Source organism: Hemitrygon akajei, chromosome 14 (genome assembly GCF_048418815.1).
Source record: "Hemitrygon akajei chromosome 14, sHemAka1.3, whole genome shotgun sequence".
Taxonomy (NCBI): Eukaryota; Metazoa; Chordata; class Chondrichthyes; order Myliobatiformes; family Dasyatidae; genus Hemitrygon; species Hemitrygon akajei.
This window is the reverse complement of record NC_133137.1, coordinates 51,966,973-51,993,474: the sequence shown is the minus strand read 5'-3', so window position 1 is coordinate 51,993,474 and position 26,502 is coordinate 51,966,973. Positions and strand designations below refer to the sequence as shown.

Sequence of the window (26,502 nt, the reverse complement as noted above, 5' to 3'; positions counted from 1 at the left end):
TACAAGATATTGCAGGATTATCATGTTATTTTACAATCTTTGCTTAACACATGTTTTTAGCCCAGTAACAGCGATTCATTTGCTGTAGTTCTCAGCTCATCTTGAATATAGTAGGGCACTATGGTCTTGTTTAGCCCTACACTATTACAGGACAGAGCAGAGTTAAATTCCAGCACCATTTATAAAGGAGTTTATACATTCTCCCCACGACAGTGCAAGTTTCCTCATACAGTCCAAAGACATACTACTTGTTCGTTGTAAATTGTCCTGTGATTAGGCTAGGACTAAATAGGTGGGTTGCTGGGCAGTGCCCCTTGTTGGACCAGAAGGGCCTTTTCCATGCTGGATCTCGAAATAACTAATAGTAACTGATCTTGTCTCAAATGTGGGAAGCAAGCAGTGCTCACTCCATTGCCAAGTAAAATATTAGACTAAAATGGGTCTTTAACAAAATGTCTACTCAATTAGCAAGACAGGCAGTGATTGAAAACATAACACTTTAATTGAAAAATCAACATATTCAGTACATTATGTTCAAGTTCTGACCTGTATGTCAAGTTAAAATGGTGATAAATAGCCATATACATCTTAAACAAGTACAAGAAAAATATAATCGAGGAAGCAGCTTTCCACAGGCTTCCCCCCACCAGTCAGTTGTACAGAGCGCCCATGACAGATCACTGGACTATGCAACCATCCCTCCCAGGATGCACATTCACAAGCAGCATCAATTTTTTTTAAAAATTGGGAAAATTACTTATACACACACTCAAGCTCATTAACAACCAAAATGAGAAAGTCTCCCCCTCCCCCAAATACTCAAATATTGGAATGCTGTTAACAGTTTCAAATTATAAATTTATTCAAACATTTCTTCCTGAGCTGAAGCAGACTAGCTCAAGGTATCCACAAAGCTGGGAGTGATGCATCTGAATTAAACCATCATCCACAAGTTTTAAAATAATGAGAATTAGAGTTATAAACTTTCAAGAATGAAGTTATTTAAACAGCATATTTTTTTTAAATAATCTAAAGTTATTTTGTTTGGTCTTTGCTTTGGAAAGTGAAAATGTAGAAATTGTAAAATCCTGAGAAACAATAATGTAAACATTTGCATCCATGGCAAATGAAAATTATTGCACTTGATTTGATAGCTGTCTTGTACTCATCACGCAGACTCCAGGTTTACATCAACTCTACAGATTGGGCAACTTATATGTCCCTGCAGGAGAGAGTTAAAATAAATCACAAGTAAATTTTCCTTTTAATACTGTTGTTGCAGCAAAAGTTGTTAATGTACATCACATGCCTGAAAATCTCAGTAGCAAGAAGCAAAGATAAATGTCTGAAATTTAGACCTATACTGGTGAAATCTCAGTGCTTAAGGTACATGTCTGTAAAAGCAAGCTAATGTTTGTTTTTGCTACAAGGCGCAAGAATCTACAAGGATTTAAGTATTTAAGACTGACACTTTTCAACTATTGTAAATGGACAACTGCCATGCACCAAGGCACTGCCAAAACTAGATAAGCGCACAAAATGTTGGAGGAACTCAATAGGTCAGACACCACCCATGGAGTTGAATAAACAGTTGAGTGGGCCAAAACTCAAAATTCATCAATGCAATAATTATGACAAGAACAGTTTTATCTCAAATGATGGGCAAAACCAATTCTATTTGAGGCCAGGCAAAATAACTACATTATTCCCATGTCATTTTTAAGCCAAAGCTCATTCTACCCTCCACTCTCCCAAAGAGTCCGAGAATTAATTAAATCTGGTTAAATTAAATCTGCCTTTGTAGATGCTCGATTACAAAAGTGATCTTTGCAGAAACTGTCCTAGAAACCAAATCGATATTTTGAACTGTGAAAGTCCTAAACAAAGGACAAAATAATGCATTTCACAATCAATACCTTTAACCAGCGGTCAATGCACTGACTATGATAATCATGAAGGCAGGGCAAGATCCTCAACTTTTCTCCGGAAGAATAATCATTGAAGCAAATATGACATCTAACAAGAAAACATATGCATTACAAATACAATTTTCCAATGCATTTCTTAAAACATTTCTCAAAACAATTAAAGCCATTTACAAATGTAAGGTAAACAAACCAGCAAAATCATAAGTAAATCTCCAGTGAGAATCCTGAATGTCTAAATTCGGGACAAGCAAACTTTAAATTTGATAAATCTTGGATCAGGAAATCTATTCATCACAGAGACATCTTAATTTCACATGCCATTCCCAAAGCAGTACAAGATAATGTACTTAGTACAACATTGAGGTATAATTCTTCCTAGAACAGAGGAGATTCAAAGCCATTGTCAGGAATGGAAAACAAGCGACAGGCTGCTTTTAAGTGGCCAGAGGATCATAAAATTGAATACTTGGAGCCAGATTTAGGAATGCAGATATGAAAGTATTTTACTTCACTTGTAATAGTAAATACTTAAAAATAGTATTTTTCAAACAGCACAGACATGGGCCAAATGGTGGCCTCTTGCTAATAGAGCTGGAGTGATAAAGCACACACACTCTGACATGGATGGTCCAAAACCCAGCTGCAAAAGGAGGGTGGTTAGGCATGGGGCTAGCAACCTCATTGCACAAAAACCCAAAGCTACAGAAACACCAACAGAAGCTCCAAAGACCTCATCCCTGGGAAAGGAAGAATCTTTGTGTAGAAGACGAACAAAGTTGTGTGGTGAAAGTGGAAACCACAGGGCTGATCAACCTTCTATCGGCCCAGGACAGAGGACACAGGTGAACTGCTGTCAGCTGCCTGTGCCCAAGCAGGGGTAAGGAGCTCAAGAATAAAAAACACACACACAAGGCCTTCCACCAAATTTCATAAATAACTTAACAAATAGAGGACTAGAACACACACAAAATGCTGGTGGAACACAGCAGGCCAGGCAGCATCTATAGGAGAAGCACTGTTGACGTTTTGGGCCGAGACCCTTCGTCAGGACTAACAAAGGAAAGATAGTAAGAGATTTGAAATCTCTTACTATCTTTCATTTCAGTTAGTCCTGTCGACAGTGCTTCTCCTATAGATGCTGCCTGGCCTGCTGTGTTCCACCAGCATTTTGTGTGTGTTGTTGTTTGAATTTCCAGCATCTGCAGATTTCCTCGTGTTTGCTCTTTAAATAGAGGACTAGGTCAAGTTTTAGTTGAAATTGTGATATAGTTGGTCCTATGCACTCCACTTCAGCCTAAATGTAGAAAGTACATGAACTAGCAAGCATTTAGTGCCCATTGATCAGAGGAAGCATTAGTTTAAAATGGGATGCTCTATAGATTTTCAGCCACAAAACATTAAATACATATTTGTAAAGTTTATACATGTTCAAGATTAAGTCACAACTAGTACATGACTTTAATCCAAGTAAACCATTTTAAGAATTGTCAATCCTGTAGGGGTAACCCTCAAAGCAAATTTACCACTCAGCATGACAAAAAGCTATTTCAAATAAATCTAACTGAGACATTTACTTACTGTGTCTTTTCTGCAGCACATTTTGGGTCAAAAAACTTTATTGGCAATCGGTTAATATCAGCATTACTGAGTTTCTTCTGTGCAACAGCCGAACCCTGGCTTTCTTCAAAAGCTAGCAAATCCTGAGTTAAAGTGAAAGATTCCCAGAACTGTTAGAAATCAGGAAAATTTATGTCTGAATATGATAACTAACACATTTCTTAGTAGCACAAAATGAAGCTCACCTCATAGTCATTGCCATCATTTATATCTTCATTTAGGTACATTGAGGTAGTTTGATGCCGGCTGTGCCTTCTGTTTCTTCTACTTCTGCCTAAAGTAATAATTGTTCAGTTTACTTTGAGTACAATGAATAGAAATGCTGCAAATCAAGGCTTAAAAAAAAACACAAAACCAACTTGCTCTGCCAAGTTGAAGAGTGCGCATGTTCCAGTATGCTCTCAGTTACCAAAATAACTCACTGTCAAAGGCAGAACAGGAGAATGAAGGTGATCCTTAACAGAGGACATTTGGACCATTTTAGCCCAAAGGTAGAGTACTGTCCAAGTGTAAACATACTGAAATGAAAAGATTCTATATATAAAAAATATAAAGAGCAGTAAACAGTAAAAAAAAAAATCAAAATTTGTGTGACCACACCTTTGCCTGTAAAACTGCATCAATTCTTGTAAATACACAGGCATGCAGTTTTATAAGAATAATTGGCTGATAAGTTCCAAGATACTTGAAACAACCTAATTCTTCTACAGACTTTGGCTTGTTTCTCCAGACAATTCCAGAGAGCCATCATGATGTTGAGATTAGGGCTCTGTAGAAGCCATACCAGCTGTTGCAAAACCCCATTTCATTGGACACAAGTTCTTTATAACACTGGCTGCGTTTGGAGCGATTGTCCTGCTGCAGAATGAAATTGGGACCGATCAGATGCCTTCCTGCTGGTATTGCGTGATGGATGCAAATCTGCTTATACTACTCAGCATTGAGGATTCCATTATTTCTGAGCAGATCACCAACTCCACTTACAGAAATGCAGCACCAAACCTGCAAGGACTCTCCATGCTTCACTGTTGGCTGCAGACACTCATCCATGTAGTGTTCTCCAGCTCTTCTACAGATAAGCTGCCTCCTGTGAGCCAAAGATTACAAATCGTGACTTATCCAGACCACTTGCTGCCATTGTTCAGCACTCCAGTCTGTGTTCTGTACATAGTGAGTCTTCTGGCTGTTTCCACTTCGGAAGAATGGCTTTTTGGCAGCAACTCTTCCATGAAGATCACTTCTTCCAAGACTTCTCCAGACTGTGGAGCAGTTCGTGTTTTCTGAGTTCAGAGCTAATAGCAGTGCTGGACTGCTTTCAATTTAGAAGGGATGTCAGCCACTGAAACTGAATGCAGCAGACAATAGGCATCAAACGTACAACTGTTTCTGATCCTCAACCTTGCCCATTTCTTAGTGTTTCTTCAGAAGAGCTTGGATAGCACACCTTGAAACTCCTGTCTGCTATGAAATTTCTGCTTGGGAAAATCCTTGCTGATGCACGACAACCACCTTGTGTCTTGCTGCTATGCTTAATCTTGCCATGGTATAAAAACATGATTTGAAGGTTAAAGTGTCACATCTGCCACATCCTCACTGTTTGGTTTGGTTGTCCTTTATCCAAGCCTTCTACACTCATTTCTGTTTCAATCAGTTTTGTTAATTCAGACCATTGTCATTGATCATTAGAACCTGCTAGCTATGTTTGTTTAATCATGCACTGGGCTATATACCCACAAAGTTATCAAGTTTTTATTTGAAAAGTGATATAATTAATGTTAATTCATTTAATGGAAATAAAACATTTTCAGGAACATTGAAATCAAAAATTTGCTCTTTTCTACTGACACTAATCCAGTAGACAAAAAGTAAACATCTAAAACAAAATTTATAAAAAAAAATATAGATTGCCCAAGACCTCTGCACAATACTATACAATTGTTGTTGTTGGTCCTTCGGAGTCAAAGACGACCACGACTTCTGTCAGGTGGAGGGTTTGTGACTGTGGGTCCGGAGGTGACTAGTGAGGCCAATCCGGGTCCTGAAAGCTCGCCCACATGTGGGACACGAGGGTAGGTGCTGCAGTGGAGTGGAGGTAGCTCGAGCCTTGTGCGTGGCGCGTTTCCTCTGAGCCTCTGCGGTGCGTCTGATTTCTGCTGCATACACTCCTTTAGTGGTCCTGCTCCACCAGGTTGGGTGGTCCAGAGCAAGCGATTCCCAGCTACTGGGACTGATGTTGAGGTCTTTGAGGGACACTTTGAGGCTGTCTTTGAAACGTTTCTTCTGCCCTCCAACTGAGCGCTTGCCCTGGCTCAGCTCTCCATACAGCAGCTGTTTTGGTAGTCGACTGTCAGACATCCTGACAACATGGCCAGCCCTTCTGGCTTGGGCATTCTGTAGGAGGGTGTAGACGCTGTCAATGCTAGCCCACTCCAGGACCTCCGTGTCTGGGACTTTATCCCGCCATCGTACGTGGAGAAGTCTGCGGAGGCAGCTCAAGTGGAAGTGGTTGAGTTGTTTTGCTGTAGACAGTCCAGGTCTCGCTGGCATAGAGGAGGGTGGTGAGAACCACTGCTCGGTAGACCTTCAGCTTGGTGCTAAGGCCGAGTCCTCTCTGCTCCCATACATTCTCACGGAGTCTCCCAAAGGCCCAAAGGACTCAGCCTTATCACTATACAGTATGGTTACAGGCAAAGAACCAGTAATGTCATGGCAAGAGCATTTAAATTTGATGCAGCAAACTGGAGGACAGTTCCTTCAGAGAACAATCTTGCCAAAAAGCCCAAGGAAAAGTCTGAAAAAGCTAAACTGAAACATTCAAATATAAATTTGTCATGCTCAATGAATTGAATGAGCCAAGCATCTGTAATTTATGATTGAATTTGTGTTTCCACTAGATTCACATGTTGCAAATCAAGGGATTTTTCAGGACAATTGGTTTATTAAGAAGTCCTACATTGCTCTGCTTTATTGCCCACATCCTATCGCTGTACCTGCATTAAAATTAAACCAAATACACAAGTGTGCAACAATTCTTACCAGTTGTGACAAAAAACCTTTGCAGATCATGTGGAACAGGATCAATTACTTCTGAAGCCAACATGTCATTCCTGTGCTGATACTCCCTGCATCCAGGTTTTCCACAATATCCAATATCTGCAGAAGCCAATAAATCGGCATACTCCCCACAACCAGGCAACCCACAAAACCCATGGAAGGAGTTCTCTCTTGTCTGTAAACAATAGAAAGTGAACAATTGTTTGCACTTATTGAGTCATACCCATTTTCTCTATGGAAGCTAGAAAGATTTCAGTTGCTCAGTGTGTTGCCCTTAAGGCATTCGTTTAGTTTATTATATTTTCTCTTTAGTAATTCGTTTGTAATCGTTTTCTAGTTAAAGAAAAGGTTGTTGAAAGTAAATTCGTTGTCTGTGATATATTGCGGCATGCGATGACGTCACACCCAGTTTCGCTGTGTCTTGTGAGAAAATACCGGTTTGGAGAAACGGGCAGGAGGGATCTTGTGTGTGCAGGATCAGCACGAGAAAAGTTTACTTTCTACACACTAGAAACATCGTAGAAGCAACGCCGTAAGTTCGTAAGATAATGGATATGTTGAAGTAAAAATGTTAACGCTGATTCTGTTATAAGTAATGACGGTTGATAAAGTTTATGTTCTTTGTTATTTAAAGAGTTGCGGATAGTTTGTGTTGAAGTATTTAAAGCAGTTGATGGTGCAGGTAGATTCTGACTGTATGTTGTACTTTAATGTAATATAGTTTGTTGTAGTTTTATTTTTCCAAGTATTTATGATGTAAATGTGATGCCAAGGAAACAAATACTGTATATATTTTGTATTGTTTTATCAACAGTTTTCACCATACGTTAATGTGGAAGAGTGAACAGTAAACGGTTAATCTTACTGGGATCGCGCCTCATTGACTCCGGTTTATACTTGGTGTTTAGTTCAGAGTTTTTGGACCTGTGCGAGAACACTACACTCAGTATGTAGTCAATGGTTATATACTTCAAATAAGAGTGGAGACTAAGTTATAGTCCAAGTACTTTTTAACATTTTCATTTCTCAAAGTTTACAAGTTAAGGGACTGGAAAGGATAGTTAAATTAGATCAATAGCTGTCTACTTGCATATTAGAACCAACTACAATATTGTCAAGTAAACAAAATTTAACAATTATTAGAAAACTCAATAGAAAACTGTCCATGAGAGAGGGCAAATTGTAAAAATTGGTAAAGAGATCAATTCTAAATGAGCCAAAACAATCTGAAATCTGACTGCAGTCAATTAAATCAATTAAATCAAAACCAAAGCACTTATGAATTTGTAAATTGTCCTCTTTCTTCTTTACCCACAGTTGCCTTTAAGGAATTAACTAACTACAATTGCCAAATCAATGCTGCATTAGGCTGTAGTACCTTGGGAGGTTTTGGAAGGGTTGAATAACCATTATTTTCAAGAGGCTCCTACCAATTTCACAATGAAGGTGCTCTACTTACAGCATGGAATTGACTTCTATGTTCAGGAGACTGAGCTTCCAAATCAAATTGTGCCTGCCCAAAAATATTTTAAACACATTAAAAAACAAAAATGAACAAGAACATATGTAGTGACAACTGATGAAATTCAATACTATGATGCTATGATACTATGGCCTGGGAAAAATGGAGGCCAATACAAACTGAAGGTAACAACACTGTTAAGTACTCAAAACCCTCAAGGAACAATGAATTCATTAAAATTGATCTGGGATATTTCTGTTAAATATGACATTAAATTATATCAAACTTAAAACTCAAAGTTTAAAACAAAAAAATTGCCTCAGTATTTCAGGTCAAAGGCCTTTTGCCAGAATAGTGGTCTGACCCAAGCTTTCGAGATTGTGTTGATCTTCATACATTAAGTATAGCCAGTCTCTAGCTGAACTACTGGGCACAGTTCTGACCACAATTTAGAACAATTTTATGTTTTGAGACAGTATGCAGAGATTAATCACAAGGACCACAGGACTAGCCCAGTGCCTTATATATTGCAGTCTAAAGTGCATGCAACAAACAAGTTTCTAACAACACCCACTTACAGGCACTGAATAATATGTAAATTTGATTTTAAGTGGCTCTTTGGGTTATCTTCCATTAATTTATGGCTCCAAGTTAAGGCAGCTAAATAATTTCAGGTACTCACTTCAATTAAGTCTAGAAGTCTAGAGAAAAAAAAAAGTTAATTCTTCATTAGTAAATTATGAGCCATGGATGCATATCCTAATTAACTGAATAAAGTCTAGAACTAGACATCATGGGTTAAGGGTGAAAGGTGAAATATTTAGGAGAACTTCTTCCCTCAGAGGGTAGTAAGAGTGTGGAACAAACTGTCAGCAGAAGTGGTCGATGTGGGTTCAAAGTCAATATTTGAGAAGTTTGAATAGATACATGGATGGCTATGATCTGAAGGCAGGTCAATGAGAAGAGGCAGAATAATAGTTCAGACAGGCCAAAGAACCTGTTACTGTACTGCAGTGTTCTAGGATTCTCAGGTGAAACAGAATGATTCTCAGTTATCATTCTCAGGTGATAACTGAGATGAACTAATGTTAACAAGAGGAATTACTAACAAGAGAAAATCTGCAGATGCCGGAAATCCAAGGAACACACAAAGATACTGAAGAAACTCAAGACCTGCCAGCATCTATGGAAGAGTAAACAGTCTATGTTTCAGGCTGAGGCCCTTCATCAGAACTGGAGAAAAGAAGATGGGAAGTCAGTGTAAGAAGGCGGGGGAGGGGAGGATGAAATACAAGGTAGCAGGTGATAGGTGAAACCAAGAGAAGGGGAGGGGTGAAGTAAAAAGCTGGGAAATCAATTGGTGAAAGAGAAAAGAGGCTGGAGAAGGGGGAAAAAAAACCAAGAGGACAGAAGGCCATGGATTAAAGAAAAGGGGGAGGAGCACCAGAGGGAGGCAATCAGGATGGAGGCTACCAAGACAGAATATGCTGAAAGAAAAGATAGTAAGAGATTTGAAAGTGGGAGGGGGAAATCCAAAATGATAGAAGACAGGAGGGGGAGGAGCTGGAAAGTTGATTGGCAAAAGGGATACACAGCTGGAGAAGGGAAAGGATCATGGGACGGGAGGCCTAGGGAGAAAGAAAAGGCCCAGACCCGTTAACTTCCATTAATGCCTCTCCTCCCCTTCTTACCCCATCCCTTATTTATTATCCCCCCCTTTTTTCTCTCTGCCCCTCTCACAATCACTCCTTGCCTGCAGTCCATCTCCCTCTGGTGCTCCCCTCCCCCTTTCTTTCTCCCTAGGACTCCTGTCCCATGATCCTCTCCTTCTCTAGCTCTTTATCCCTTTTGCCAATCAACTTTCCAGCTCCTCCCCCTCTCAAATCTCTTACTATCCTTTCTTTCAGTTAGTCCTGACGAAGGGTCTTGGCCCGAAATGTCAACTGTACTTCTTCCTATAGATGCTGCCTGGCCTGCTGCGTTCCACCAGCATTTTGTGCATGTTGCTTGAATTTCCAGCATTTGCAGATTTCCTTGTGTTTGCATTTTTAAAGACAGAATATGAGATGTTACTCCAACACGAGCGTGGCCTCATCACAGCAGTAGAGGAGGATATGGATTGACATATCAGAATGGGAAGCGGAATTAAAATGGGTGGCCACTGGGAGATCCCTCTAATTCTACTTTAGTGGATGAAGCATAGGTGCTCAGCGAAGCAGTCTTCATCAGGTCTCACTGATATACAGGAGGCCACACCAGGAGCACCAGATACAGCAGATGACCCCAACAGACTCTCAGGTGAGGTGCTGCCTCACCTGGAAGGACTGTTTGGAGCCCTGAATAGTGAGGAATTACCAATTAGTTCAAACTGATCTGCACATTAGTAAGCTTGGAGATCACTAACCTATTTACTCTAATCGCTACAGCTTGGAAGGGTACTTCATGCTTTCCTAAAAGTAGTCAAAGTTTCAGAAGTAGCCACATTTACCTGTAGGTGTCTGGCAAAAGCTTCATCCTCTTCTAGTTGAGCATATCGAACATAGTTATCAGTTAAATCATCATCTATTACTATTGGAGAGTCTGTGCTCCACTCAGAGGATGCTTTAAAGAAAAATTAGATGGAACACAGAATCAATTACTATAGTTTTAAAACATCATTTCCAAAGCTTGAAGTCAAAACATCAGAAATCACCCTGAGCAAATTAGTTATGCATACTTGAGTATAGGTGGCCTCTGAACTAAAGACCCTTATGTATATTTATTGGGCACTATGCTTTGAAGACAAAAGGAGAGCAAGTATATTTGCTACAGAATATAATCAAAATTCAACTAATCAAACTGTGGAAAAAGACCAAAAGAAGGATACATAGTGAGGAATAGCATATAATGGAATCTGCCAATCATCATACAAACTAACCACTATGAATCAGACAGCAGAAGCAATGCAAGGGCCAAATGGGATTACTGAAAACATTATAGCACTAGACAGGTAATTGGTGCCAACTTTGCCTGCTGGACAGTATGGTGTACTTCAGGCACATGAGAGCATGGCCAATTCGCTAAACTGCCAGATCATCCTTTGTTTCAGTAACTGCTTCAAACTTGCAAATTGCATGTTTAAAAAATATCACTACCTTGTCCAAGAAAACATACACAGTTTATTTCAAGAATCATCATTAATTCAGATGCTGCCAAAGTTTACTGCAATGAAATGAACTTGTGTTGATAGTGTAATTTGACTTGTGTAGAGCCAAACACAGTTCTTGACAGCCTTTTCTATTGAAGGGAGGCCACATATGTGGAATATCTATGCCTGTATGATATCTTTGAGTTATAAAAGTTTAACACTTCTGGCACTGCAATGGATAGCCCTTTCTCAACTAGAAAGGATGTGTATGCTTCCTGTGTTGCAATGTTACAATTATACCAGGAGGAAAAGGTCAAAGGAAACCCAACTAATGGGATTAAGAGCTGCTACATAGGCACTGTAGCTTTAACTAGATCAAAGTTAAAAACTCAATGACCATTGATGCAACTGAGCTATCTGTTCATGTTAGTTCAATGACAGAAAATTAAGCTTCTTTCTGCAAAACACTTGTTACATTTAATCCTCAAGCTAATAGCTAATCTTGTTTAAATTTTTAGCAAAAAAGTGGACAAGATACCACATTTTATGCCCAAGACTTGCTTCAATTTCCAGCAACATGATCTCAGAGAATTCATTCAGTAAAACATATCTAATTCCCCTGCAAATAAATCTAATCGAGAAGAAAAGCTTACAAAAGATTGAGAGCTTAGGGATGTTAAGAGATCTAGAAGATTATAAGGGTACTAGGAAGGAGCTTAAGAAGGAAATTAAGAGAGCCAGAAGGGGCCATGAGAAGGCCATTGCAGGCAGGATTAAGGAAAACCCCTAGGCATTCTACAAGTATGTGAAGAGCAAGAGGATAGGATCTATCAAGTGTGACAGTGGGAAAGTGTATGGAACCGGAGGAAATAGCAGAGATACTTAATGAAACTTCACTTCAATATTCACGATGGAAAAGGATCTTGGTGATTGTAGTGATTACTTGCAGCAGACTGAAAATCTTGAGCATGTAGATATTAAGAAAGAGGATGTGCTGGAGCTTTTGGAAAGCATCAAGTTGGATAAGTCACCGGGACTGGATGAGATGTACCCCAGGCTACTGTGGGAGGCGAGGGAGATTCCCGAGCCTCTGGTGATGAATTTTGCATCATCAGTGGGGATGGGAGAGGTTCCAGAAGACTGGAAGGTTGCGAATGTTGTTCCTTTATTCAAGAAAGGGAGTAAAGATAGCCAGGAAATTACAGACCAGTGAGTCTTAACTCAGTAGTTGGTAAGTTGATGGAGAAGATCCTGAGAGGCAGGATTTATAAACATTTGGAGATGTATAACACGATTAGGAATAGTCAGCATGGCTTTGTCAAGGGCAGGTCGTGCCTTACGAGCCTGATTGCATTTTTTGAGGATGTGACTAAACACATTGATGAAGGAAGAGCAGTAGATGTAGTGTAAATGGATTTCCACAGAGCATTTGATAAGGTATACAAGGCTTATTGAGAAAGTAAGGAGGCATGGGATCCGAGGGGACATTGCTTTGTGGATCAAGAACTGGCTTGCCCACAGAAGGCAAAGAGTGGTTCTAGATGGGTCATATTCTGCATGGAGGTTGGTGACCAGTGGAGTGCCTCGGGGATCTGTTCTGGGACATTTACTCTTTGTGATTTTTATAAATGACTGGATGAGGAGGGATGGATTAGTAAGTTTGCTGATGACAAAGGTTGGGAGTGTTGTGGATAGTGTGGCGGGCTGTCAGAGGTTACAGTGGAACATTGATAGGATGCAAATCTGGGCTGAGAAATGGCAGATGGAGTTCAACCCAGATAAGTGTGAAGTGGTTCATTTTGGTAGGTCAAATATGATGGCAGAATATAGTATTAATGGTAAGACTCTTGGCAGTGTGCAGGATCAGAGGGATCTTGGGGTCCTAGTCCATAGGACGCTCAAAACAGCTGTGCAGGTTGGCTCTATGGTTTAGAAGGCATACGGTATATTGGCCTTCATCAATCGTGGAACTGAATTTAGGAGCCGAGAGGTAATGTTGCAGCTATATAAGACCCTGGTCAGACCACACTTGAAGTGCTATGCTCAGTTCTGGTCACCTCACTACAGGAAGGATGTGGAAACCATAGAAAGGGTGCAGAGGAGATTTACAAGGATGTTGCCTGGATTGGAGAGCATGCCTTATGAAAACAAGTTGAGTGAACTTGGCCTTTTCTCCTTGGAGGGACAGAGGATAAGAAGTGATCTGAGAGGTATATAAGATGATGAGAGGCATTAATCGTGTGGATAGTCAGAGGCTTTCTCCTCCCCCCCCCCCCCCCCAAGGCTGAAATGGTTACCACATGAGGACACAGGTTTAAGGTGCTGGGGAGTAGGTACAGAGGAGATGTCAGGGCTAAGGTTTTTTTACTCAGTGGTGAGTGCGTGGAATGGGCTGCCAGTAACGGTGGTGGAAGTGGATACGATAGGGTCTTTTAAGAGACTTTTGGATAGGTACATGGAGCTTAGAAAAATAGAGGGCTATGGGTAAGCCTAGTAATTTCTAAGGTAGAGACATGTTCGGCACAACTTTGTGGGCCGAAGGGCCTGTATTGTGCTGTAGGTTTTCTATGTTTCTAGAACTAGTTGTTGTGGTTAGGATACTAGATGAAAACCCATCAAATGTGTATTCAGAAAAATTTAATCTGTCAAAGTAAATTTAATATCAAACATTTTCTTGTAAATGCCTGCAAGAAAATGAAATAAATACAATGAAAACTATAAATAAACAGAAATAACTAATGTGCAAAAGGCATTGGATAAATACAATAAATACCAAGAATACAAGTTGTAGAGTCCTTGAATGTGAATCTGTAGAATGAGGAATCAGATTGGTATTGAAGTGAGCAAAGTTATCCACACCGGCTCAGGGTAATAACTGTTCCTGAACCTGATGTTGTGGGAACTAAAGCTTCTGCATCTACTGCCAAATGGTAGTGAGAAGACAGCATGGTCTGGATGGCTCCACGTACAGGTGCTCAGTGATGGGGAGGGCTTTTCGAATGATGTATTAATGCACAAACTGAAATTAGTCATTCTTCCTTTACATAAAAAAGGATGACAAGTCTTTATTCTGTTGAAAAACCACTTCTGTTAATCCAAAGACTTGACATCCACGAACGAAGCGAAAGCAGTACTTCATTTTGAATTACTAGCTAAATTGTTACTAAGTCCACAAAATAAGCTGATAGATTGAAATCTCACATCTAGTTCACTGGTAAACTTACAGTAGAATTCTATGTTTGGTTGGGCAAATTTCCACTTTCTTTGCATGGTCAAGATTATGTAATCCATTTAAGAGCACAAACACTAGATCATGAGATATAGGAGCAGAAGTGGGAAATTTGGACCATCTAGTCTGCTCTGCCAATCATAGGCTGATCCAATTCTTCCAGTCATCCCCACTCCCCTGCCTTCACCCCATTCCTTTTGATGCCCTGGCTGATCAAGAATGTAAACACACCCAATGACTTGGCCTCCACAGGTGCTCATGGCAACAAATTCCACAGATTTACCACCCTTTGACTAAAGTAATTTCTCTGCATCTCAGTTGCAAATGGACATCCTTTAATCCTGAAGTCCTGTCTCTTGTCCTAGAATCCACAAATATGGGAAATAACTTTGTCATATCTAACCTGTTCAGGTCTTTTAACATTCGGAATGTTTCTATGAGATCCCCCCTCATTCTCCTGATCTCCAGGGAATACAACCCAAGAGCTGTCAGACATTCCTCATACAATAACCCTTTCATTCCTGGAATCATTCTTGCGAATCTTCTCTGAACCTTCTCCAATGTCAGTATAGAACATAGAATAGTAGAGCACATTACAGGCCCTTCGGCCCACAATGTTGTGCCGACCCTCAAACCCTGCCTCCCATATAACCCCCCTTTATATCCTTTCTAAAATAAGGAGCCCAAAATGGCACACAGTACTCTAAGTGTGGGGTCTCACTAGTGCCTTTCAGAGCCTTAACATCACATCCTTGCTCTTATATTCTACACCTCTAGAAATGAATGCCAACATTGCATTTGCCTTCTTCACAAACAACTCAACCTGGAGGTTAACCTTTATCTTGCACAAGGACTCCCAAGTCCCTTTGCATCTCTGCATTTTGAATTCCCTCCCCATCTAAATAATAGTCTGCCCATTTATTTCTTCCACCAAAGTGTATGACCATACACTGTTTAACATTGCATTTCATTTGCCTCTTCTTTGCCCATTCCCCTGAACTATCCAAGTCTCTCTGTAGGCTCTGTTTCCTCAACAATACCTGCTCCTCCACCTATCTTTGTATCATTGGCAAATTTAGCCATAAATCCATTAATACCATACTTCAAATCACTGACATGCATTCGTAAAAAGCAGCAGTCCCAACACCGACCCCTGTGGAACTCAACTGGTAACCAGCAGCCAGCCAGAATAGGATCCCTTTATTCCCACTCTGTTTTCTGCCCATCAGCAATGCTCCACCCATGCTAGTAACTCCCCTGTAAATTCATGGACTCTTATCTTGCTAAGCAGCCTCATGTGTGGCACCTTGTCAAAGGCCTTCTGAAAATCCAAGAACACATCTACTGCATCTCCTTTGTCTACCCTGCTTGTAATTTCCTCAAAGAATTGCAGTAGGTTTGTCAGGCAGGATTTTCCTTTCAGGAAACCATACTGGCTTTGGTCTATCTTGACATATGCCTCCAGGTACTTTGGAATCTCATCCCTAACAATCAATTCCAACAACTTTCCAACCTCTGATGTCAGGATAACAGGTCTATAGTTTCTTTTCTGCTGCCTCCCACCCTTCTTAAATAGCAGAGTAAGATTTGTAATTTTCCAGTCATCCAGTACAATGCCAGAATCTATTGATTCTTGAAGGATCATCATTAATGCCTCCACAATCTTTCCAGCTACTTCCTTCGGAACCCAACGGTGCATTCCACCAGGTCCAGACTTATCCACCCTCAGACCATTAAGCTTCTTGAGTACTTTCTCAGTCATAATTTTCACTGCACAAACTTCACTTCCCTGACACTCTTGAATGTCCGGTATGCTGCAGACATCTTCCACTGTGAAGACAGATGCAAAATACACATTCAGTTCCTCTGCCATCTCTCTCAATATCTCCAGCGACATTTTGTATTGATCCTATATCTACCCTCAACTCTTTTACCCTTTATATACTTAAAGAAACTTTTAGTAGCTTACATATTAATTGCCAGCTTCCTTTCATAATTCACCTTTTCCTTCCTAATGACCTTCTCTTCTGCAAGTTTTTAAAAGCTTCCCACTCCTCTATCTTCCCACTAGCCCTGGCTTCATTGTATGCCCTCTTTTGCTATTACTTTGACTCTGATTTCACTTGTCAGCCACGGTAGTGTACTTCTTCCATTTGAAAATTTCTTATTGGAATACAGTTGGCCCTCCTCATTCGTGGGGGATTGGTTCCAGGAACCCCCGCGGATACCAAAAAATGCGAATGCTCAAGTCAGTGGACTTTAGGTCCCAGCGGAGCTCCAGACCTTATTTAACCTGTTTCAGTGCAGTGGACTTTAGGACCCGGCGGAGCTCCGGACCCACTGCCCGCAGTGTTTCTGTTCAGGAAAATGATCGTGATTGAAAAAAAAAGTGAAAATAATAAAGCAATCGGAAAGAGGTGAAACACCATTGGTCACTGGAAAAGCGTTAGGCTACAGTCGATCAATGATCGGAACAATTTTAAAGGATAAAGTGAGATTAATGGAGCATGTGAAGACCCTACCCCGATGAAAGTTACAATTATTACAAAGCAACGCAGTGGTTTAATTATTGAAATACACATGTTTCTTAAGTGTCTTATATGCATTGAAAGGTAAAATATAAACTATATACTAAGACAAAAATTTGACTAACTGATGCCAAATAATATCGGATGTACCTGTTCCGACTTAGAGAACTTGTTTTTTTTTTCCGATTCCCGATCCGCGGTAACCTATGCACATCCTCCCGTATACTTTAAATCATCTCTAGATTACTTATAATACCTAATACAATGTAAATACTATGTAAATTGTTATACTGTATTGTTTAGGGAATAATGACAAGAAAAAATAGTCTGTACATGCTCAAACAACAAATGCCAGAGAGAGAACTTCCGGGTTTTCCTGATCCACGGTTGATTGAATCCACACATGCGGAACCTGCAGATAAGGAGGGCCAACTGTATATCTGCCTTGCAGTTCCCTTATTTTTCGCAGAAACTCCGCATGCCATTGTAGTTTCCTTTATTCCACTGAAATACTGACACACTGGATTGTATTTTTTCCCCTCTCAAATTTCAATGTTAACTCGATCACTGTTCCCCAAGGGTTCCTTAACCCTAAGCTCTCTTATCACCTCTGGATCATTGTACAACACCCAATTCAGCACAGCCAATCCCCTGGTGGGCTCAACAACAAGCTGTTCTAAAAAGCTATCCTTTAGACATTCTACAAATTCTCTCCCTTGAGGTCCAGTACCTACCTGGCTTTCACAGTCCACTTTCACTAAACATTACTTGCTTAATTACAGGGACAGCAAATGTTATACTAGGTGCCAGGTGTATGAGCCAGAAGACTAAATGTCCTAATATGGTACCTAGAGTATTCTCTCCCCCCCCCCCCCTCCCCACAGACATACATATACACACACACACGGGTAGTATTGTTGAGAACAAATTTGCACCTGATTGATGTTCAAAATTACTTCACTGTACAAGATACAAAACCTACCCACTATGTCAGTGGTGTCATCCAGGAGATCAATCCAATCACTTATGCCATTGGTTAGCGTCACAGAACCTGAAGATTCTGCCGGCTTCAAGACAGGGGACACTGAAGTGTTCATGGGCAATTTTACAAAGCTCAAGGAAGTTCTGACTGAATGTACACAATCGTTTTCCTTCAAGGATATGTTGCTGGCCCTTCTTGAACTTGAGCTACTAGCAGTTGATGTTTTGGCTCTTTTCATTGCTGGTGAATGTGAAGAACTAGAAACAGTTGAAGAAGAATGACAATTTCTGTTAACCCAATTTGTTTGGACAGGAGAAAAACTGGAATCTCTTGACTTGAGTGACACTTTTAACTTTTCAGCATGGTATTTCTTAGAAGCAGAACCTTTTCTTGTAGAAGAGGAAGCTGTGTTGGATTTTGTAGACTTTTTACCAAGTAGTGAACTTAGGGCAGATTCATTTTGCTTTGAACAAACAGAAGTCTTCTGCTGCAAAAAGGGAAAAGAGGCTTTGCCTTCGACAAATAATTGCTTGGCACACTTTTGAGGAGTCCCAGTAGTCACAACAAGGCACTTCTTCGATGGATGGGTAGTGTTCTTAGTAACCTAAGAGAAAAGTAAGCATTTACATTAATATTGATAAATGCTTCTACCAAAATAAAGTTTATTTCTACTCTGGTTCAATGGTCACATTTTTAGATATTATTCCCACACAAAACTGCTTTCATACATTACACTCAATAAACAATTCCCACCCCTCCCCCACCCACAAAGCTGTAGCAACTCTGTCCAATAGTATAGTTTTCTCACATTCTACTACCTCCCAAAATGGGATTCCAACATTCTCCCTGATGACTATTGTTGCTACTTCAGGAGTTCTTTTTAGCTATGTTTGCTACCTGTATTTAACCTGCCAAAACATTTATAGAATGTGATCTTCCCAAATTCAACAACTACTCCATCTGGTATCTCTATTCAACCTTAGATGCATGCTGTCAGGTCCAGCAATCTGCTTTTTGTACATTTGCCTCTAACAATACTTAGCAAGCCCAGAGCAATATTTTATTGTACAAAACAGCTATGTGCCATTTCTCCACTCCCCCCCCCCCCCCCATTCTCTAATGCAGGAACACATCTTTTAAAATATGTTTGTAGACAAGCAAATTCTTTGTTTTTGAGTTTTTAAAAACACAATTTTCCATACACCAACTGATAACATGCCAAACTTCAATTTGCCACAGTTGCACAATTCTTCATTTGGTACAACGGATTAGATCTTTAAAAGACTTTAACACCTGTTTTTCTACTATTTTTACAACATTTTCCCTGTTCACAAAATTGGGAGTGTACTAAGAGAACTTCAAAGGCAAAACTGAGTTTCAGACCAAAGCTGTACTCAAAATGTAAATGATTAATTTCAGCTTTACAATCTCTTCTCATTACAAATGTGTACTTACTAGCTATCAAGCACTACAAACTACATTTTCCAGAGTAGATTTGATCTTTCCACAAAATTAACAAACCCATTGAAATACTGAAATAAACAGGCTTTGCAACCCATTTTTTAAAAAAACCCAGAAATTTAATACCTGAATGAGTGACTAGGCAATATATGTTTAAATAGTGGAGGTGGGGATAATTTTACATACTAGATACAGTGCAAAGCCCTCATTTCCATGCTGCCACAGGAAAGCAACATCTGTCATCAGTATCCCCACCATCCAGGCCACATCTCTTCTCACTAGTACCACTGAGCTGGAGGTTCAGTAGTTCTGATTCTCACATCACTAGTTTCAAAGAAAATTGTTAACCTAAGCAATCAAGCTCCTGAACCAGCATGGATAACTTCATTCACCCCAACACTGAACTGACCTCACAACTAATGGACTCACTTTCAAGGACTCTGCAACTCATGTTCTCAGTATTATTTGTGTGGAGTTCTGCATAGGTACGTTCCAATCAGACAGGAAGGTTATGGTAGTAGGGAACAGGAACTGTGTACAAACGCTGTAGTACATCTAGTCAAGAAAAGAAAAGCTTACAAAAGGTTCAGAGAGCTAGGTTCAGAGATCTATAAGATTATAAGGCTAACAGGAAGGAGCTTAAGAAGAAAATTGGGAGAGCCAGAAGGGGCCATGAGAAGGCCTTGGCAGCCAGGATTAAGCCCCGAAACATTCTACAAGTATGTGAAGAGCAAGAGGATAAGATGTGAAAGAATAGGGCCTATCAAGTGTGACAGTGAGGAAGTGGGTATGGAATCAGAGGAAATAGCAGAGGTACTTAATGTATACTTTAATTCAGTATTCACTATGGAAAAGGAACTTGGTGATTGTATGATGACTTGCAGTGGACCGAAAAGCTTGAGCATGTAGATATTAAGAGGATGTGCTGGAGCTTTTGGAAAGCATCAAGTTGGATAAGTTGCCAGGACCAGATGAGATGTACCCCAGGCTACTGTGGGAGGCGAGGGAGGAGATTGCTGAGCCTCTGGTGATGATCTTTGCATCATCAATGGGAACGGGAGAAGTTATGGAGGATTGGAGGGTTGCAGACATTGTTCCCTTATACAAGGGAGTAGATTGTCCTGTCCTCTTCACACGCCTTGCATGAATTGACAAGCAGATAAACACCATCCCCAATTACTACACTGAGAAAGATGTTCCAAGTTGACTTTCTTTAATGTAGCAACTGGCAGTAGGGTAAAACTGACAGAAAGAAAAAACTGTCAAAAAACATCCGAATTCCCATTATGGCAAGCACAAGTATTAAGTATACCACAGATGATACAAAATACACAAGATGCTGTTATACAAATAAGTTCCAAATACATCATAAAGATAGGCTACTGGTAAGCATGATGTATCTTATGCACATTTTCTCACTACAAGCTAGCCAGGTTTACACATTATCAGGATTCAACATAATGGCTTATTCTTCTATCAAGTAATTTCAATCTCAGATGCAATACATGTGCATGTTGTTACTGAAGCAGTCAAAACAGACCAACAATTGCCATAACATTCTGGAATCATGGAAATGTAAGCCATGGTTGCCCACAGCAACGTTGGGAAAACTGCTTTATATGTAGCTATATCTTAAACATTTAGTTGCCAAATGCTCTTCTACATTTTGTGAATGATTAAATTTAATTTGTTCTGAGCTCTAATTAGCAGCTAATTAACAAAGTCCATGTGCAAATACCCTTTATTTCTTGAAACACCAATGCATTCTGTGCCATTAGGATACCATAATCAATTTACCCCCATAGCAAACAATTACGGTACCTACTCTTAATGAAAGTGGTCAAAAAAAGTTTTAGTACAATACTGATGTTAAATACAGCTAAGACATTATTTAAAAAGGGAAACCTAATCTTTACAAATATCATCCCTTTCAACCTTGAATAATTAAAATCAACTGCTGAATACAGTGATGCCTATTGCCTAATTGGGTACCTTAAATCTCCTTGCTTACCCAACATCCCATAAAACTTTAAAAGGCATTCCTAAAAAGATAATATAAAACAATGACAATGATGCTCCCAAGAAAATAATGCCATTACCAAAGAGGCCTACAAAAATAATACTATTTAGAATTAAATGGTTCATTATCAGGTTGTATTAAATCCCTTTTTTGTCTGTAGGAAGACATGGCCCACATGAATACTTCATCCATATTTTTATCTGCACACAAACCGTTTAACTATCTGATTTGTAAAAATATACATATACATCAATAAATGATAAATCCAAAGGTTACTTTTACATACTGATGATGCTTTCAAAGGCCTGAGCTTCAGGATGGAATGGCATGAGTTTTCCACAGCTCCAAGAACTGCTTAAATATCTACTGACATCATCAACTAGAGACACAGATCACATGACCTAAATGACTGCTACACAAAAACACCAGCAGAGGGTGCTAAATGACAAATAAAAATAACTGACTACTGAGGCAGCACGGAGATAGCCCAAGAAACTATAGACCAGTGAGTCTTACCTCAGTAGTTGGTAAGTTGATGGAGAAGATCCTGAGAGGCAGGATTTATGAACATTTGGAGACGTATAATATGATTAGGAATAGTCAGCACAGCTTTGTCAAGGGCAGGTCATGCCTTACGAGCCTGATTGCATTTTTTGAGGATGTGACTAAACACATTGTTGATGGAAGAGCAGTAGATGTAGTGTAAATGGATTTCAGCAAAGCATTTGATAAGGTACCCCATACACGGCTTATTGAGAAAGTATGGGTTCCAAGGGGACATTGCTTTGTGGATCCAGAACTAGCTTGCACACAGAAAGCAAAGAGTGGTTGTAGACAGGTCATATTCTGCATGGAGGTCGGTGACCAAATGGAGTGCCTCGTGGATCTGTTCCGGGACCCATACTCTTCGTGATTTTATAAATGACCTGGATGAGGAAGTGGAGGGATGGGTTAGTAAGTTTGTTGATGACACAAAGGTTGGAGGTGCTGTGGATAGTGTAGAGGGCTGTCAGAGGTTACAGCTGGACATTGATAGGTTGCATATCTGGGCAGAGAAGTGGCAGATGGAGTTCAACCCAGAAAAGTATGAAGTGGTTCATCTTGTTGGGACAAATATGATGGCAGAATATAGTAGTAACGGCAAGACTCTTGGCAGTGTGGAGGATCAGAAGGATCTTGGGGTCCGAGTCCATCGGACACTCAAAGCAGCTGCACAGGTTGACTCTGTGGTTAAGAAGGCATACAGTGTATTGGCCTTCATCAATCAAGGGATTGAGTTTAGGAGCCGAGAGGTAATGTTCCAGCTATATAGGACTCTGTTTAGACCCCACTTGGGAGTACTGTGCTCAGTTTTGGTCACCTCACTACAGGAAGGATGTGGAAACCATAGAAAGGGTGCAGAGGAGATTTACAAGGATGTTGCCTGGATTGGGAGCACGCCTTATGAAAACAGGTTGAGTGAACTCGGCCTTTTCTCCTTGGAGGGACACAGGATGAGAGGTGACCTGATAGAGGTGTACAAGATGGTGAGAGGCATTGACTGTGTGGATAGTCAGACACTTTTTCCCAGGGCTGAAATGGCTGCCACAAGAGGGCACAGGTTTAAGGTGCTTGGGAGTAGATAGAGGAAATCTCAGGGGTAAGTTTTTTTTAAATATATACACGCAGAAAGTGGAATGTGTGCGGAATGGGCTGCCGGCAACTGCGGTGGAGGCTGATACAATAGGGTCTTCTAAAGAGACTTTTGGATAGGTACATGGAGCTTAGAAAAATATGGGGCTATGGGTAACCCTAGTAATTTCTAAGGTAGGGACAAGTTCAGCACAACTTTGTGGGCTGAAGGGCCTGTATTGTGCTGTAGGTTTTCTGTTTCTATTACACAACATCCAATCCAGAATTGCCTTCCCCTAATGCCATCTTGTAGTCATTCTACAAATTCCCTCTTGCGATCCAGCACCAATCTGATTTTCCCCAATCTACCAACACAATGAAATCCCCATGACTATCAAAACATCGCTCTTTTTACATGCCTTTACTATCTTCCATTGTAATTTGTATCCCGCATCCTAACTACTGTTTGGAGTCCTGTATACAAGTCCTTCAGGGAGTTTTTAAAAGCTTGGCAGTTTCTTAACTCTACATCTTCTGATCCAATGTCACCTCTTTCTAATTCATTTTTTTAAAAATTCAGAGCCACCCTACTCCTTCTGCCTACCTGCCTGTCTCTTCAATACAATGTATACACTTGGGTGTTAAGCTCCCAGCTATGATTTTCTTTCAGCCAGGGGGCGGGGATCCAGAATGTGAGAGAGGATAGCGAGAGGAAGAATAAAGGACAGGTGGGGACTACACGGTTCCGGAATATTAAGCGCGTAGTAGAGAAAGGTGAGGAGGAACAAGTGATAAGGAGGACACATGTACAGAGGGATGGTCTGACAGAACATGGAGTTAAATGTGTTGAAAGAATAAGTAAATTTAGGAAGGACAACAAAATTCTAGGGGCGTATAGCCCGATGGGAGTTCGGGGAGCTGGGTTAAGCACAATAGGCAGCGATTCAAACAGAGAGAGGAGAAATGGGCTAAAAATTCTATATCTGAATGCACGAAGTGTCAGAAATAAGGCGGATGAGCTTGAAGCCCAGGTGCGAATGGGTAACTATGATGTTGTTGGGATAACGGAGACATGGCTGCAGGGAGATCAGACCTGGGAAATGAATGTACAAGGGTATACGTGCTATCGTAGGGACAGAAATGTGGGCAGAGGGGGTGGAGTGGCCCTGTTGGTGAGGAATGAGATTCAGTCCTTTGCAAGGGGGGACATAGGGTCAGGAGAAGTAGAGTCTGTGTGGATAGAACTGAGGAACAGTAAGGGCAAAAGGACCCAAATGGGTGTTGTCTACAGGCCACCAAACAGTAGCATGGATATTGGGTGCAAGTTGAATAGGGGGTTAACATTGGCATGTGGCAAAGGTAATGTCGCAGTAGTTATGGGGGATTTCAACATGCAGGTGAACTGGGAGAATCAGGTTGGTGCTGGACCACAGGATAGGGAGTTTGTAGAGTGCCTACGGGATGCATTCTTGGAACAGCTTGTACGAGAGCCGACCAGGGACAAGACTATTCTGGATTTAGTGTTATGTAATGAACAGGATTTGATAAGCGATCTTGCAGTAAAGGAGCCATTAGGAGGTAGTGATCATAATATGATAAGTTTTTATCTGCAATTTGAGAAGGCTAAGGGCAGCTCGGACAGGGGAACAGGGGAAACTATGGAGCCATGAGGGAGGAGCTGGCCAAAGTTGACTGGACGGATAGCCTAGCAGAAAAGACAGTGGAACAGCAATGGCAGGTATTCTTGGGAATAATGCACAAGGTGCAAAATCAGTTCATCCCCCAGAGAAGGAAGGATTCAAAGGGGGGAAAGGGGCCACAGTGGTTGACAAAGGAAGTCAGAGATTGCATAGCATTAAAAAAAAGTATGACAGAGCTAAGGTGAGTGGGAGGACAGATGATTGGGAAGTTTTTAAGGAACAACAGAACTTAACTAAAAAGACAATACAGGGGAAAAAAATGAGGTACGAACGCAAGCTAGCCAGGAATATAAAGGAAGATAGCAAAAGCTTTTTTTTAATTTAAAGGTATGTGAAGAGAAAGAAGATAGTTAAGAACAATGTTGGGCCCTTGAAGAATGAATTGGGTGAAATTGTTATGAGAAACAGAGAAATGGCAGAAGAATTTAATGAGTATTTTAGATCTGTTTTCACTAAGGAAGACACAAGCAATCTCCCAGATGTATGGATGGGCCAAGGACATAGGGTAACAGAGGAAATGAAACAGATTGACATTAGGAAGGAAACGGTGATGAGAAGACTGATGGGACTGAAGGCTGACAAATCCCCAGGTCCAGATGGTCTGCATCCTAGGGTACTAAAGGAGGTGGCCCTGGAAATTGCAGATGCATTGGTAATCATTTTCCAATGTTCCTTAGATTCAGGATCAGTTCCTGAGGATTGGAGAATGGCTAATGTTATCCCACTTTTTAAGAAAGGAGGGAGGGAGAAAACAGAGAACTATCGACCTGTCAGCCTGACATCGGTGGTGGGGAAGATGCTAGAGTCCATTATTAAGGATGAAATAGTGGCATATCTAGATAGCAGTGATAGGATTGGGCCGAGCCAGCATGGATTTACCAAGGGTAAATCATGCTTGACTAATCTGTTGGGAGTTTTTCGAGGATGTAACCAGGAAGTTAGACGGGGGAGATCCAGTGGATGTAGTGTACCTCGATTTTCAGAAGGCATTTGATAAGGTCCCACATAGGAGATTGGTGGGTAAAATCAAAGCTCAGGGCATCGGGGGGAAGACATTGACATGGATAGAAAACTGGTTGGCAGACAGAAAGCAAAGGGTAGCGGTGAATGGCTGTTTCTCGGAATGGCAGGTGGTGACTAGTGGGGTGCCACAGGGCTCGGTATTGGGACCACAGCTGTTTACGATTTACGTCAACAATTTGGATGAAGGCATTGAAAATAACATCAGCAAATTTGCTGATGATACTAAGCTGGGTGGCAGTGTGACATGTGATGAGGATGTTAGGAGAATTCAGGGTGACTTGGATAGGCTGGGTGAGTGGGCAGATACTTGGCAGACGACGTTTCATGTGAATAAGTGTGAGGTTATCCACTTTGGGAGTAAGAACAGGAAGGCAGATTATTATCTGAACGGTGTAGTTAGGCAAGGGAGAAATACAAAGAGATCTAGGAGTCCTTGTTCATCAGTCACTGAAGGTGAATGAGCAAGTGCAGCAGGCAGTGAAGAAGGCTAATGGAATGTTGGCCTTTATTACAAAGGGAATTGAGTACAAGAGCAAGGAAATCCTCTTGCATTTGTACAGAGCCCTGGTGAGACAACACCTGGAGTATTGTGTACAGTTTTGGTCTCCAGGGTTAAGGAAGGACATCCTGGCTGTAGAGGAAGTGCAGCGTAGATTCACGAGGTTAATTCCTGGGATGTCTGGACTGTCTTACACAGAGAGGTTAGAGAGACTGGGCTTGTACACGCTGGAATTAAGGAGATTGAGAGGGGATCTGATTG

At 40.7% G+C, this 26,502-nt stretch overlaps 1 protein-coding gene across 1 annotated transcript in view; it reads right to left on the bottom strand.

Moving 5' to 3' along the window:
• Nucleotides 1-479: 479 nt before the first annotated feature.
• LOC140738584 (uncharacterized) overlaps nucleotides 480-26,502 on the bottom strand; it is a 34,855-nt gene continuing 8,832 nt past the window's right edge. The window contains exons 4-11 of the mRNA XM_073066060.1: nucleotides 17,928-18,531; nucleotides 10,550-10,662; nucleotides 8,059-8,112; nucleotides 6,582-6,774; nucleotides 3,731-3,819; nucleotides 3,507-3,628; nucleotides 1,917-2,016; nucleotides 480-1,222 (exon numbers count right to left, since the gene is read on the bottom strand). Of these exons, the coding sequence (XP_072922161.1) occupies nucleotides 1,169-1,222; nucleotides 1,917-2,016; nucleotides 3,507-3,628; nucleotides 3,731-3,819; nucleotides 6,582-6,774; nucleotides 8,059-8,112; nucleotides 10,550-10,662; nucleotides 17,928-18,531 (1,329 nt within the window). The 3' untranslated portion in view covers nucleotides 480-1,168. The remainder of the gene's footprint in view (nucleotides 1,223-1,916; nucleotides 2,017-3,506; nucleotides 3,629-3,730; nucleotides 3,820-6,581; nucleotides 6,775-8,058; nucleotides 8,113-10,549; nucleotides 10,663-17,927; nucleotides 18,532-26,502) is intronic.